Genomic DNA, 16789 nt, shown 5'->3' on the forward strand with positions numbered 1-16789 from the left:
AACTCAGTGTAGCTTGCCTAGTACTAGTTAGCTGCACAAATAAATACCAGAAGAGCTGCAGTGCTACAGCTCACCTCCCTGGAAGGATCCAGCACTGAAGATGGGTGCTGAAACCAGAGCCTCTCACACAACAACGTCAGGTACAAGGGGAAGCCCGAAAGGCTGAGCACCCCTCACACGTGGCGCAGGTTTGCTTCCTGGGACAGTGTGCCAGGACTCACCACTCTGTCCCAGTGGCACCCAGTCACCTCCAGCCTGGTTAGTACATGGACAGTACAAGGAGCATGAACAACAGCTTAGGTATTTTTCTTCTTCCCCCTTTTCCCATGGATTTCCCATTTTATTTTGCTTCAAATAATTTACTTCACTATGCATTGCCCTAGGTTGGAGGGAGGTTAGAAAACAACTGTCTCTGTAAAAAGAGAACTGGCCCTTAGTTTCTGCTTCATGCAAATCAGAAAGAATTTTAAAAAGCTCGCAAAGGATTCCCCATGGCCAGCAGACACTCACCTCACCAACTACTTCCTGCTCGGAGGGGAGTGACTTCAGAGGGATTGTCAAGGGGACACTTCTCCTCCTTGGTGCACATGACATGCAAGCACACTGAAAAGGAACACGGAGTGCTTTTTGGTTAAAACAGAAATGTTCTCCTCTTGCTCCCTATTCACACATAAATGTCAGGTCATAGAACTGTCTGTGTTGTCTACCATGTTCTGGGGTAACGTACAAAGGTGGGAAGCTTCCTCTTCTTTCTGAGTGCAACATCCAGGGAAGGTTGCTTGTATCTGGCATAGTGGAAGAAAGTGGGATCTGGGAGAGGGGAGTGGGAGCCACAGCCCACTGAAACTGTCTGAGTTTCTTCAAAGGATCCTCTCACTGTAAATGTTAGCTCATTCTCTAAAACAATGAGAGAAAATGCATACACAAAGTTACTTATAATTGTAAAAAAAAGAGAGAGAGGAAAAAAAGAAGCAAAAGATAGCTTTGAATAAATTCCTTCTCCACTTCCTTTGTATTTGGAAAACTATCTTCTAAAAGTGATCCAAACCCCAAACATTTCAGGTGACTGTATCATTATAATGTGCTGAGCAAGGAGTCAGATGGGAACGTGATATGGATGGCACTGAATTTTAGGTTGCTGCTTTTCTGTTGCAGTTTCATCATGACACAGTGAATACAACCAGGTACTTTGCATGGTAAATCATCCTCATCCCGGGCCAAATAATGAGCTGAAGAAGTTCTCAGTCCCCTAAAATAAGATCTGACTCTTATGAGCAGCAGATGACCCTATTCATATGAATAGTTCAGCTAATCCTGCCAGTGTGCATTATGCATGCTCTGAGATTGCCTACCAGATCCAGCCCCTCAGGGGATGTGGCAGAGGAGCTTCTAGACTCTGAATCTTGACCAGGGTCAGGCAGGAGCCAGCTGCTGAGTGGCTAACCCCTGCAAAAAATGAGGTGTTTCTGTGCACATGCGTAAGTTGAAGTGACAGAGATCCTGAGCAAAGTTAACACTATAATATAACTATAATACCTGAGGAATTAAGCTTCTTCAGGGTTCAGCAGAACTGCAGCAGAAGTTTGCAGAATCTCAACTTGGGTTTTAGATACCTTCTGTATAATCATCTGATTCTAGTTGTTTCTAATCTGGAACAAGACTCCCCATGAAGTCAGAGCCCTGAAATGCTGCAGTACTGGTGGCATTCCTTACTGCAAATTTTGTACAAATCACCTTAGATGTGATCAATTAAAGCCTTAGTATTTTGCTGATGCAATGTCCAGGCCTTGTTAGAGACAGTAAAATCACCAATAATTATTTTAAGAAGTAATTATCTTACCTGAAAAATGCTTCTTTTGCCTCCTGCTGTCCAAGTGAATTTCCAAACAGGCTTCTTCACGACACTATGGTAGGTGTGATGAGGACAGATTAGATAACTCACTAGCTAATTATCATCTAATGAGTTATCTAATTAGATAGCTCATCCAGCCATCTCACCATCAGTGCTGACAGATGTTGAAAGGATCATTGTAGGAAAGGTCATTGTTTGAAAGGGGGAGGCCAGCTGTGTTGGACACTTTTGCCAGACACAGTGAATGTGAGAATTAATTTATTGTCACATGGGAAGATGGTGCTATGCTAAACACGTTGTCATTTTCAATGGATGCAGACAAAACAAGGGAAAATTATAATTTTGATCTTAGAAGGCACCTCTAAGATCATACTGTTGTCCTTAAAGATAAAGCTCCTAAGAAAAAGTATCACTAAAGAATTAAGATTTGCAATGTTTCCCTCACTGACATTATAGTCAGCTGTGGTAAGGAATGATGTGGTAAGGAAAGAATACAAAAGAACAAAACATTATTTTACCACTATTGCCCCATTTGTGATGATGGTTTCAGGAGGACCCTGTCTGGAAAACAAAACAAACAATATATATATTTTATAAACAATACATTCTGGATACTGTCCTGAGCAGGACACATTATTCTCTCTAAATTTTTTATTACTATTTTTTTTGTTACTCCTTCTTGTGATTTCTGTAAGTATACTCCATTGACACTAAATGCCACATAACGACCCAGCAGAAATTATTAAATTTCCAGGTGCTGTAAGGCACCTGGAAAGTCCTTGCAACAGCCTTAGTAGCACAGGCATGACACAAATTGGGTAGCAACATTCTCCTCAGCCATGACTTTCCCAGAAAACACTGTCCAGTAAATCTGCAGACTTACTGCAGCGGGGTTTGCCAGCCAACTCGGAACTATGTAAGTCAAAAATCTTAAGAGAAAGTCACAGAATTAAAAATTCTCAACTCTTCTCCACATCATGGCATTTTTCCTTTCATATAATGATTTTTAATGCACATATTAAGTCTGGAAAAACTTGTCTCTGGCTATTAAGGTGGTACTGGATCTACAGAAGGTTTCCCTGCACTAATGCAGAACTCCAAGCTGCCAACAGTAATGGGGTTTACTCACATGGTCTCCAATGAAAACTCAACTTCCAGCTCCTCCTTCCCCTGAAAATCAAAAAAGAAGCTGTCTCAAGTAGCATGTGTAGAGGTTATCAAAGTGGCCTTAGTTTTTGCAAGCACTGTGTCATTTACCTTTAATGAGTAAAAATATTCTGTTTTGTACTTGTTATTATCAGCATTAAATGACAGAGGCAGTTTCTTCTTCCTCAAGGAACTCTATTGTACTTGAAGAATGAAGGATGTTTGGTGCTTGTAAATCTCCCTAACAAACCTATTTCATGCTTTCTTCTCTGCCGGCTGCCATGTGCTGGCAGAGAAGAACATGATATGCTAAGGCTTAGTGTTTAGGAAAATATTGTGGAAACAGGCCATTTCCCTGTGCTTGCATTGTTTTGGTTTTTATAGTCTTTGTGAGGATTACATAAACTGTTATTTTCTACCAGGTTATTTAAAGTGCAAAGTTTCCCTAAAACTGCATCTGCTCTGGGGCTTGCGAATTTGGTCATGACCTGTGCGAAAGGAAACCAACAAGAATTTGAGAAGGCCATCTATTTTGTCACTGATGTGCAGTTTCCAGGATGTTAATAAATTTTGCTACATCTTTACCACCAAGCTGGTCCTGGTGGTAAAACCAGAAGAGACAGTGCACCTCTTTAACAGAGGGGAGAGAATGGACATCAAGCTGTACTAAATGTCTGACAGAGCACTTACCTCTGGGGTTAGTGGGAATGCTGTAAAAACTCTTGCCCCAAGGGGAATTTTAGCAACATCAAAAAGCACAATTGCATGATCATCATCGTGAATGATGTCATCATCAGAAACAGTAATTTCCAGAACATTCTAGGAAAAGAAATGAAAAATATCCAGTTCACTAGCATGCATGACATACAAGAAATATGACATTCTGCAGCTCTTCCAGGCTTAGTGTCTGCTTTACAGAGAGGAAATAGAAAATAATTGATGAAAAAGCGTGAGAAGGGAGAGTAAGAAAGCAAGTATAAAGAGCCAGGTCTTAGTCTTATCAATTAAAGCTGAACTGAGGTCTCTTTTGAGTCAGCTGTTATGCTTTTAAATAGATCTCATAAAAATTGCAATCTGCTAGGGAGAAATATGGATTACCAAAAGCTCTATATTGCTTTATATCAGCAGGGGCAATAGAGATTACTTCATATCAATAATCACTCTTCTAGATCCTTGGACCTTCTGCTTTCAGCCACCTGTTGACAGGTATTTGAGTGTAGTTCAATTACCAGCAGCAAACTGAGTAAAGATCTTTATCATACAAGAATTTGGCATCATCTCCTGCCATTACTTCATGTCCTTTCAGAAAAAGATGTGTTTTTCTGTTACAGTGTAATTTTATATTTTCATTTCAGTTTCCCTGTGTTGTCACTGTCATGGGTCCCATCAGCCTTCCCCAAGGAGGTCAGACTCTCATTACCCATATGTGAATAACAACAACTATCTGTTAGGAGTAAATTGGGTTCCAGCAAAGCCAGAATTGCTTTGCTTGAGCTTGTGTGGGGAATTTTAAGTGAACTCAGAAATGCACTAGAAGATACTTCTAGTTTAGGGGTTTTGGGCTAAACTGAAAGACACTGCACAGAGATTAGATGAAAAAGAGAGGTTTTGGGTTGCTTACCTTGACTTTTCTCTGTATCCGGAAGTAGAAAGTTTCATTCCACACAGGATTTCTGCAGTTTTTGATGGTTTTGGTGTGGAATATTTCATCTGAAGCTGTTGGCAGCCAGAGCCTCACATAGCAATCAGATTGGCTTACTGTAGAAACATAGGCAGAAAGTATCTGGCAGAGGAGGTATGATACAAGAAGTGGAGACATTGAAATGTTCTATAGCTTAAACATGGGTGAGAGATGACCAGTTCTTTCTGATAAACATTGGCCAAACCAGAAAGATAAAAATCACACTGCTGCATAAAATTATTTTGTTCATCTCAACACTATTTTTAATAAGCAGTGCATTCAAACAATTATGCATAATCTTATACATTCAAATAAAAAATACAATCCTAGCTAACAAATAGAGTAGTGTGTATATTCAGAAGTCTTATATTGCTCCATATTAACAAAATTTGGCAGATGAAACCATGCCAGAGGCAGCACAGCATTAATTTCAGACCCTGGGAGGGATTGCAAATAAATTGTCTCTGTAGCAGTTGAACTTGGTGAGAAATACCAAAAGAATCAGGTTTAAGTCTGATTCAGATAGTAGATGTCTGACATACCTGGTTATTAACTCTTTATGACAGAAAATTAATTACTGCAGTGACCTTGATCCTCATCTCCCTAGGCGGGGTAGGAAGGGAGAGGCCTACCAGCAGTACAATTGCTGCTTCAGGAGCTCAGTAGGAACTGGACCCTTTTCCTGGTGCTTGCTGATGCTTGAAAGACCAGGAATCTAATTCCTACTTCACATCTCTTTCCACATCTCTTCACTTCAGGAAAAGTGAAGCGGCAGAAAGGATTTGCATCTTGTGGATGGAGGGAGTGGAGTGAGGCTGCACTTGCTCTAAGTTACCATCTCACATAGATCCTGAACCAAGTGAATACCAAAGAGATTCTCAGATCTTGCACAGGAAATTTTCCAGAGGCAGCTACAAGGGTTGATCCATCCTGCTCTGTAAACACGGGCTTTTGCCAGAAAAGAGGAGGAGTCTGGTGCCGTGGCAGTCAACCTTGCAAGCAGGGAGAAGAGCACCTACCATCTGTAAGCATGGTACAGGTCTTCATGCAGTATCTTGAAGGAATTTCTTGACACTGTCAGGAGTTTTCTCTCTAGAAGGTAGTAGATTGCTTGTCTTTGAAATTATTTCCACTGACAACAGAATCTCAGATTTTAACATGATGGAGGTGATGGGATAATATGTTGACTTTGGCAATTACCAGTACAATACTTAATTCATTGGGAGTGGGAGGGCTCTGTTTGTTGATCTGTCTGATAACTGAAAGTCCTTCCCTCCCTGTGCTGCCTGACAGCCTGCTGAGCTGTGATGTACTAATCCTGATAAATGGTATCATTGCCTCTGATCTACAGAGCCTGTACAACAGCCAAGAAGTAAATGTGGCTTCGGGGCACCTGGACCATCCCTCTTCTCATTAATGCACACACAACCGCCAATCTCAAGTGTTTCAAAAACATAAATCCAGCATCTCCAAAACTGCCAAAGTGGATGAGGGGGAATGTAATTCAGAAATTAACATTTCTGAACTGATTTAATGCAAAGTCCTTCACAGGAGGAGTCAAAACCCCGGCACCAGGATGGGCTGAGGGCTGGCCAACTGCATAGCAGCTCTGCGGAAAAGCATCTGTCCATGTAAGGTTGAACACAAGCCAGTGAGCTGTCCTGTGGCAAGCGAGGCCAGCAGCCTCCTGAGCTGCATCGGAAGTGCTGCCAGCAGCTGGAAAGGTGGTCCTCCTTTTCTGCTCAGCACTGACAAGGCCACATCTCTGGGTTCCCCAGTACAAGAGAGGTAAGGATGTGCTGAAGTGAGCTGAACAAAAAAGTCCAGAAAGATAATGGGGAAATGGATCATCTGCTCTGTGGGGAGAAGCTGAGAGAGCTGAGACACTTCAGCCTGAAGCACAGAAGGCTTACAGGGTCTTATCAATTTATGTAAATACCTGATCAGGGGAGAGGAAAATTAATAAGTCTGAGTCAGACCCTCCTCAGTGGTGCCCAGTGAAAGGTAAAAGGACACAAACCAATACGCAGGGAATCCCACTGAAACATAAGCAAAAATTTAATGTTTACCGTGACACTGTAAACACCACCACACACTGTCACAGATTGCCCAGAAAGGTTGTGAAGTCTCTACCCTTGGAGATGTTCAAAACCCAAATGAATGTGACTCTGAACAACCTATTGAAGCCAATCCTGTTTACGGCAGGGGTCTGGACTACACAATCTCCAGAAGTGTCTTCACACCTCAGCCACTTTGTGTGATTCTGCTGTAACAAGGCTAGTTGGTCACAGGCAAATAAATTACATAATAGTGTTAGTAACTCCTGTACACAAATTTGACCTTGAAGATGGGGTGAGGTGATAGCACTAGGACAAAGTACATTCTCTTCCTGTGAAGAAAGGGGACTACGCCACATCTGATTTTGCCACAAATCATCTACAGCCCCTACCAATGTGGAGATGTTATTGTTTTCCATAGGATTCCTGTGATTTTCTATGTTTTCCTTTAATTTTAGAGACAGTATTCCCATGCTGTGGTTCTAACTGAGCTTACGTATTTCTGTAGAAGTGGCACTTCACTTGAACTGAGGCTAAACTGTGAGGAAAACAGTGAGATAAATAAAAGATAACAGGATAGTTGAATGCCTGCTGAATATTATGATAATTATGATACCATTATTACATGGCAGCCCTTGAAATGTCTAATCACCTTACATTGCTCTCTCTTATCCCTGAAAAAAGTGTACAGGAGAGCTACTGAAAATGTTCCAGTTTATTTATTGCTACCTGAGAGCTAATACAAAAAATTTCTATTTACATGTTCTTCATGCTGCAGCTGGAATGCAGTTGCTGGGCTTTGTTAGCAGTTTCATACCATGCCAGGCCCTTACTTCAGTGCACGTGTTGCAACTTCCCTGATGACATAATGTCACCTCATGTGAATGCTGAGACATCTGAACTCACAGCCTCTCTGAAAGTCAGTACTAAGTGACCCTGGTGTCCTTTTCCAATTTGTAGCTTCTGATTCAATTTTTATGATGGTGAGACTGCTTCTCAACTCTGTCTTAGAGCTAAAGATCAGTTAAAAATACAAGACTGAAAGAAGTAGTTCAGAACTGCAACTATGTGTGCTACTCTGGGAGAGTACAGTCCTGTGAAGTGTGCCTGAGATGAACATCACATGCTAAAATCACACATCTCATGTAAGGAGAAAATTACAGCACTGAAACCAAAGCATATAAGAAAAACTAGTCTCATAGGAACAATGAATGTAAGCTACAAAATCCCATCTGTCCTGTTACTGCATTTCGTAACACCAAAACAAAGAAATAATTTTCTCCTAGTGAAATATTCTTCACCTGCACAGACAAGTTCTCATTGAATCCTAGTTTATACAGTTCACCTAAGAGGAGGAGGGGTACTGCTCCCATTTCTCAATTGCTGGACATGATATTTGGGAACATTTTCCCTCACCAGCTTAGTACAATACAAACAGTACTGAGGATTTACCTCCTACTGCTATCTGAAAGGGGATTTGGACTCAGCTGAGAGCTCTACCAGTAACCTGGTGCAACACTCGTTTGTAAGCACAATATTGCTCTCTGTGGCTTACTTGTGGAAATAACAAAAGCTCATAGGTGAACTGTGCTTAAGCAGTGATGTCTTTGACCAGGGATGAACATAGTCCCTTTGTGAATGAGCCCTTTACCCAGTCCAGCCATTTAAGTCAAGTGGCAAAGTAGGATTTTCTCTCTGGAGCAGATTCAGTGGGTGCAGTACCCACTGCAGTCCCAGCTCAAAGTTTCATACCCTGGGTCACCTCCAGTGCCACTGTGCTCCCACTGGCACCACTTGCTTTCCTGGGACAGGGCCATTAGTACCACCTGCACTAGCGGTAATCTCCCTTTTTCTTTATTTTTTTTTTTGCACTTATTTTCTGTAGCAAAAATAACCCTTAATGCCTCTGGAGAATGACTCGAATTTGCAAAGGTTCCAATCTCATTAGACCTTAGAGGACAAAGTCTCTGAGCTCCTCTTTTATAAATACATGAGATCTCTCTTCATTCAATGGGGGAAAACCAAAGGAAGATCTGAAAACAGAAGGAAGAATTGAGGAAGAGGAGTGATTGTTCTGACATCCCAGCTAAGACTAAAGGGTTTGTTTCCACAGCTGAGAAGGTTTCCACATGTGCCTGTTTTCTACAGCAGAAAATATACTGGAGTGCAGTCACATTTCAGCCCAACACTAACTTTCCTACCTCAGCTCTGACAGCCTCTTGATCTGGCAAGACTTCTCTCAGAGAAGTTAGTGTCCCAGAAAAAAAAGCACCTGTGAACCTGAAGCTCACTCTGGGTAATTTCTTACTGGGACACAGAGCTCAAATCCACCTCTGCAGTCCAGGGAAAGCATTGCAAACACTCAGCACCACTAAGGCTAAATGTGTCAAGCCAGACCTGACACCACTGCTCTTCACCTCATCTGTGTTAAGGAGCCTGAACATGCACTCCAACAGCAAAAGTCACGTCTTGGAATGTGGAATCAATTCCAGTTCTGTTGCCTCAAGGCAAATCCCCTCTCTTGGTGCCTGGGCTTCAGGCACGCCAGATGAGGCAGATCCCCTCACTGATCCTCTGTTTGTCTGTGGGGCAGGTGTCAGCTTCAGCCACAGGGTTTAGAGGCTGCCATAAAACAAACACTAATGATGGTGAAAATGGGCCAGGCTGGGAGCTTGGTGCAGCTCTATGTGGCCACCCAATAACTCACTTGTTTAAGGAGAGCAGCTGGAAGGTGTTGGAGAGTCTGTGCCACCATGGTCCTCCTCTCCCATCACCCAGCTCATTTTCCTTTCTTTTGGGAAACACTGGAAGGGATATCATCAGCAAGAAAAGAAGCTAATAGACTATTTTCCCTGTCATCCTGACCAGATATTCCTCCCACATATGGGGAGCTCTGTAGAAGAAGTGACACCATTAACAGAGTTAGGAATCATGAGGTTTTGTAAAAGCACTAGCACTGACTTCCAGCTGAGAAGGAGCAAATGGACACACCAGTGACCTAAAAAGCCACTATTTTACCAAAGGCTGCATGCAGTCTTGGACTGAGGAGGGGAATACCACTGCAAAATAGACACCAGACTGCAAGAGACTCAAACTTTAATGGGATTTATTCCTTTCTAGTCCCGGTACCACCTTCACAGCCAAACTGCATAGAGCACTGGAGCCTGGTGATGACACTCAGTGCCTGCAGGGCAGCAGGATGAGTGTAAGTGATCTTATCTGGGTGCCTTTCTCTCCAGTGCCCACAGTGAGATCAGGGAGTGCCAGAAATGTTTGAGTCTGACCCATGATTACTAATTGGCATAAAGGTTAGTTAGGAGTACAGTGCAAAATAATTAGCCCAGGTCTGTCAAGAGCATTTGCATGGTAAGATAAGACAGAAACCAATTATATGTAGCACAAAGCAGATGCTGGAGAGGAACATCACTCGTATGGAGGAGACCACAAAAAGGGTGGGGTGACAGCAGGGATATGAAAGGGGCCAATTGACCCATTCAGGAGGAGTGAAATGTTTTCCTTTTGGTTTAATTTTTTTATTTGTGTGCCAAACTCCATCAGCATGTGTTGTCTACAGGCAAAGGTGTAACACAGGCAAAGGTGTAACATCAGATTTCAGGATAAACTTGAATTTCATCCCAGGCTTGTGAAACACACATCCCATTAATCTTGAGGTGCATATTTTTAAAAGAACAGCCAAGATTATGTTGGGTGCACGCAATCGTGAGGAATATCAGTGGAAATATACAGAAGCAGTGTTTCCTGAAGCCAGGATTTGGCAAGTAAGTCAAAGAAAAATGTAGAAACTTTATGACCAAATGACCTGGTGTGACTGCACTTGCAACAAACAGAGAAAATAATGGAATGGAGCACAGCAATGCTGAAAAAGATGGGAAGCCAGCATTCAGGTAGAAAAAGCAAGTGACTGCACTTGATTGACAAGGTGGCTTGCTCCTGGATTTGATACAGGGAAACTGAAAATTTAGGGAAGTCTGACATATGTTATTACAAAAATTGCCAGTCTTCCACAGATATCTCACAGTCAGATAGCATCTGTATCAGATGCTTCTGATCAGTTTTCCAGGGGAAAGATCATATTGCTGGAAAAAGGCTATCTAAATATAATTTTATTATTCTCATTAGCACACAGAAGCATGTCTAGTTATTTTAGTTTTCTGATATTTCAAATGCATTCAAATGTTAAAATAAAAACACTAAGCTAGAAGAACATTAATAGCAGTGCAAAATCAAGCACTTGAAAGCTACAATATATCTTTTTTGAATTGTACATAAGTTTTTAAATTCCAGAGTATCACATTATTTTTCCTGTGAGACTTCAACTTCTTTGAAAGCAGAGATAGGTTGTTACTTAGTCAACAAAGAGCTGTCTGATGTTTATCTTCCTTGTTCAACAGCATCCTGGCCTACAGCACTTCATTCTATGACATCCTTAAGAAACAGTCTCGAACAGGCTCACAGATTAGCTGGGGAATTACTGACAGAAAGAAAAGACAATTTTCTTCACCAGCTGGTCCCCAAGCCTTATTTACTGGTAATTAACAAAAGAATCTGAAAATACTTCCCACTGTTTCTAGGCCTTACCTAACACCTTAATTAAAATCTCTCTACAATAGTAGGAGATTCAAAATGAGCGCATCACCTAAATAGATAAGAAAGAAACAAAAGCTATTGGAGAAGATACTCTGTTTTGTAGACAGGGCAACAGAGGCACAGAATGTTTTGATGTATAAATTTACCTAAACTTCTTATGCAATAAGTCCATGAACAGAGCTAAAAACTGAACCCACATGTCTTGAGCTCTAGTCCAGGGGTGTACATTTTGGTGATAATAGGAATTTGCAAAATGTCTACAACTCACTAAGTGAGACTTCTCAGAAATCTCCCCGTACGCAGGATGGAGGACAAGGTCACAACTGTAACACTGTTTTCTGAGGATGCAGCATCATTTTACTTTGTGCAATCCCTTTGCATAAGCAGCTGAATTGTAGTTCTTATCTGGTTCAATTTTTATTCTAGATCAAAGGTGATACGAAGAAAAATTAAACCAACAGTTCCAAGCAATGAAGGTGAGGTCTTTCACATATATGCAGTGTTTCATAGCTCTCAAAAGGAATAGAAATTAATTAGACCTTTTCTGCTGTACTATAATAGTCCTTCTATTTTCTGCAGCCCAATATTACAGACAATGTGAATAGACCACTTCTCTCCACTTGCCTGGAAAATTGACAAGGGTGACATTGACATCCATGGTTTTGAAACACCAAAGTGAGTGAAATTCCAAGGAATGGTGAGAAATTTTTTCTGTAGGATTTTATGGCTTCAGCAAACTTCATCATGATCTCCCAAAAAGGAAAGAAAACACAAAACAAGAGGAGGAAGAACAGTATGATAAAGGGATATGCAAAAATTTGTAATTAGTGATGTGCCAAGTTCATGAGACACATGTAGGAATGGCAGGAGAAAATTTTCAGAGAAAAGTCTCTGGGAATGTGAATGACCAGGCAAGGGCTGGTGGTCCAAGTATGACACATTTTTCAGAACACTTTGCATGTACCATAGTCCCCAAAAGATTTCTGTTTGACATTTTTCACTGGGGGGCAAGAGTCAGCTGATGTCATGATGCTCAGGACAACCAAAGAATTAAGAGGGACTGGTGTGTAAGTATGTCAGCTCTATATTCTATGCATTTGTCATGGATATGTTATATAAACATCTGTGTGTTTAAACTGGTGTTAAGATATTTTCAAGCCCCTGAAACAGCCAACTTGTCAGATAAATAATGTGGAAAAAAATCCAATACCCAAATAAACCTCTGATAATGCAGATAGATATTATGTGGCATAAAACGCCTTCAACTGTGATTTCTTGTGTAGTATGACTTCAGTGTTTTGCATTTGTGCAATATCTAGCAGAAACAGGGGCTGATACAGTAATTTGAGAATGATGTAATATCAATAAAAAAATGTGGTACTTACAAAAATCTGCCTGATGAGCATTTTTCAACTTTATGATTCTCACAGTAAGCAAGGAGTAAGGTGTCATTTCTTCCTGGTGAAAAAAAATAACAAAGGAGATGTATCAATGTTTTGAATATATGTATTGACTGTAACACAACCAAACACTGAAAAGAACCAAGGTTCTGCTAAAGTTGTCTCTTCCAGTTGGCATCACAGCAAAAATATAATAGGCAGCAAGATGCACTTTCTTCACAAACTTTGTTGACTCCTAAAGCCTGTAGCTATCTAAGCACAAAGAGAAGGTGTGGAAAGAGAGGATGAATAGGAAAGTTAAGTTGGTGTAAAGAAGCTGAAAAAGTTCATTTAGCCAGTAAGATTAAATTGTACACATGACCATCAGCAGCCAATATGAAGACAAAATTCAGTGAATCTGGAAATCAGAGATGCTTCAGAAATTTGGTTTGTTATTGGCCAACAGCCTGTGTTGTGCTGTAGGTAGAATCAAGGCCTACACAAAAAAGTCTTCTTTTAATGTAGCGCTTGGATAATTGGAGAGAAGGGGGGTTCTTTTTAAGTTTTCTTGCTTGTTTTTAAAACAATAATTTTCATGAGAGTGGGATGACTAAGGATGAGTGTTAGCACCTTAGGGAATGTCTCAGGACTCCACAACACATGGCTTTGACAAACACTCCTAGTTTGCTTTGTGGGAACAGAGGTTTTCCTTACCAAGGATGGTTATCTGATTGATGGACATGGAATAGTTTTGACTACAGTCCTTAATTCCAAAGAAGGCTATCTCCAATTCCTTGTTGAAGGTGCTAGGCCTGATCATCTGGGTCTGTAGAAGTTGTGACAATCACAGATGCTTGATGGATTTTACATCTTCAGAGAACATACCCATCATGTCCCCTAGCAGCAGCTAGAGCAAGTAGGGTATCAGCAAAAAGAAGGAGAAAACAAACAATGCTTACTATGGCTGCAGCACAGGTGGTTATATTGATTCTCTAACTGTGGGAACAGTTGGGGAATATTTATCAAAACAGCTTAAGTTTATAGAAAGGAAAGAGAGTTGAATCATGATTGTCTTAAAGAGACTGAATGCAAAGGGTAAATCAGCACAGGGGATGGCTCCCTCTCACTGTTTAGGAACAGAAGCAGAAGAAAAGAAGGAATTTCAGATTGTATTAAGTTCTGCAGTTAATAGTAGTAGGAGGTCTTTGTTTGGTAGAAGTAACATAAAATGACTGCAGTGGATGTCTGAGGGTGAGGATTTGCAGGGGAAGAAAATGCAAACAGCCCTAAGGTCTGACTGCAACTGCCACATGAAGAGCTTTAATCTGCATACAAATATGTTATCATCAGATCCTGAACTGAGTATCTCCAACAAAACGGGAAGGTATAAATAGTATATCTATAAATAATATGTATTTTAAAAAGTCACCTTGAGTTAGGCTATGAAATAATAAGGAAACTTTTAAGGACTTCTGAGCAAAGCACTAATCAAAAAAAATACTATAGCATTAAAATGAGGCAGATTCAGGAACAGGGAAGTGTTAGTTTGCAGTTCTAGTAGCAAGGATCTGTGTAAGTTATAAAATGACCAAACTTATTATAATGCCACTTGTGTATTTGCAAAAAGATATTCAGACAAATCATACTGAAGGCACAGCATATAGTGGGCCAAGAAACAGATGGCCATTTCAGTGACCAATAGGTAGGTGGCCACTGATATTCAGAAAGAGCTCAAGGAGAAGTTCAGATAATGGCAGAAGACAAATAGATCAGTAACTCTTAGTAAAGTCACAACATGCAACATGATCAAAAAGAAGGGGTGGCCGAAGAAAGAAGCTGTTATGAAAGCTAATGACCAAAATTTGGAAAAGACAATCTAAAGTGAGATAGAGCAGAGCTGGTTGAAGATGATGAAGTCACTAGGAGATATTTTCTGAGAGACTTCAATTAAAATAACAGGGAGTAACTCTTGAGTGAAATAAGAGAAAGTACATACAAACGTGCTGCTACTGTGACAAAAGTCAAAGGCTGATAAAAAGGTCAAAATATAAGAAATCAGTGAGACAAGACAGTACATCAGCTGAAGTGTGTAGAGCGTTGGACCATGGGGAATCCATCACGATAAAATTTAGCTTAACCTCTCAAATAGTTTCCATCTCTATAAGAATGAAAGACATGAAGGTCATCAAAGGAAATTGCACAAAAAATGCAGTAATTTCCAGGCTGTGAAGTTTTTTTAAAAAATGTCAAGATTGATGTTTTTATAAAACATTGGGTACTTGAAAGGCATGTTAAATAGAAGCCAGTGCCTAATATAACCATCATGCTTGCCCATGAGCTCAAGCTTATGGCCAGGAATCACATCAGAGTGTCTTCAGTGAGCTGACTGTTAAATGCTAACACTTTTTGCTGTGAGGTACAGAAGCAACACATCAAAACAAGTGGGCTAAGTGCCAAAAAAATGCATTATCTTCATCAGGCTACAAAGAATAGAGTATCTTGGCTTCTGGGTGGGTGTATTCCAAAACTGAAAAATAAATTAATCATTGTTGCTCAAAGTCATATGTAAGGCACAGGATATTTTACCTGGCTGTGCTCTAAACAGGGGAGGTAAGATCTCAGCATTATCAGCTGAGCCAGCTCCACACAATTGTGAATTGTTGTTACGTTCTCCTGAAAATTTAGCAGTGGAACGCATTTGACTTTGCACTATAGGTAGGGAACAGCTAAATTCCATGCGCAGCCCCAGGCGTATTTTACTAAACCAAATCTAGTAGTTATTTAGTTTATCACACAGCTATGCAAAGCCCACTGAAATTGAAACAAGTACTTAGGCAAATGTTTGAGCATTTGCATTAAGGAAAGTTTATACCTGTTTACTTCTCCTGGAAGTCAAGATCTGCTACAAGCATGTTATCCTTTCTAATAGCTCTCTACTAATGATTATCTATGTAAGCCATGACTTACAAAAATTGAGGCAATTACCAAAGCTACCCAGGAAATTCAATACCTGTAAGAGGCAGAAATTGGCCAGTTTAGACAAGTCTTTGCCTTTAGTGCCAGTTTTCTGCCAAGATTTATTACAGAGGAGAGAAGGCATTCAGAACCAGGAGGTAAATAAAGAGTGTCTGAGAATGTTGTTAAATGCCTGTTTGTTGTTAAATGCCTGTGCACAGCAAACAGAACTTTCAGAAATTCATTTGGCAGGAAGAAATTATGGCATGAATAATGATTTGAAGCTGTGGAAAGGGCCCCACAGTCCCCTCTACATTGGAGATTATGGCCACAGGATCTTTTTTTTTATTACTTCAGGTATGTTCTAAAACATATGCTGGATTCTAACAATCTTTATGTAAATGTAACTACATTAGTGGTAAAGAGGGGTTGGTTGCTCTTAGCCATGGATATTCTAAGCCAAAACAGAGCTTCAGTATGAATACATTAAGTCATTACAAAACTGCTAAGGAGATTGGGTCATCATTTTCCCCCAACAGCTGCTTTTCCTGCTTTAGTACATTCTGTTGCTGAGCTTTAGCATACACACACACACACACACACAGAGCAAATTAGGAACACTTGAATGCCATGCCAGTTTTTGTTGTGCTACTTTGCCCTTACAGCAAGTTTCACACCCCACTGGTAGTTTGTACCTTTTGTACGCTAATATCCATCTGTAGGAGCTGCCAGCGTGCTGTTAACAAGACATCAGTTTGATCAATCAGTTTGATAAAGTTGTGACAGACACAGGCAAAACAGTGTTTGTAGTTTTCTGTTCATTTGGTAGTCTGGTTACACAAAAAACCCCAACCAAATATATATGAGCTATAGATGCTTGAATCACATGTCATTTAAAATGTCACCAAAAATAAGTTTTCTTTTTGTTTGTAGCCTCCACGTTTTGCTTTGAGGCAGCTCGGCACAATGCCAGCAGCAAAAATCATCACTGATAGAGCTGCTATGTGTTTGATGCAATTCTGTCTCTGCCAGAGGCCCTGCAAACGTGTCCACATTTGTTCTTTCGTTGTGAGGAAGTGCACAGGGATCAAAGTGGGCATTTTTTCTGAAA

The 16789-nt window shown here is 40.6% G+C and overlaps 1 protein-coding gene across 1 annotated transcript in view; it reads right to left on the reverse strand.

Annotated features, from left to right (window-relative positions):
* The window catches only part of LOC115904542 (cytosolic phospholipase A2 epsilon-like), a 32305-nt gene that overhangs the window by 13185 nt on the left and 2331 nt on the right, over window positions 1–16789 (reverse strand). The window contains exons 4-11 of the mRNA XM_030950032.1: window positions 12730–12802; window positions 4620–4756; window positions 3689–3817; window positions 2982–3022; window positions 2371–2413; window positions 1841–1904; window positions 728–897; window positions 511–603 (exon numbers count right to left, since the gene is read on the reverse strand). Coding sequence (XP_030805892.1) covers window positions 511–603; window positions 728–897; window positions 1841–1904; window positions 2371–2413; window positions 2982–3022; window positions 3689–3817; window positions 4620–4756; window positions 12730–12802 — 750 coding nt within the window. The remainder of the gene's footprint in view (window positions 1–510; window positions 604–727; window positions 898–1840; window positions 1905–2370; window positions 2414–2981; window positions 3023–3688; window positions 3818–4619; window positions 4757–12729; window positions 12803–16789) is intronic.

The sequence above is a fragment of the Camarhynchus parvulus genome, chromosome 5 (genome assembly GCF_901933205.1).
Source record: "Camarhynchus parvulus chromosome 5, STF_HiC, whole genome shotgun sequence".
NCBI lineage: Eukaryota > Metazoa > Chordata > Aves > Passeriformes > Thraupidae > Camarhynchus > Camarhynchus parvulus.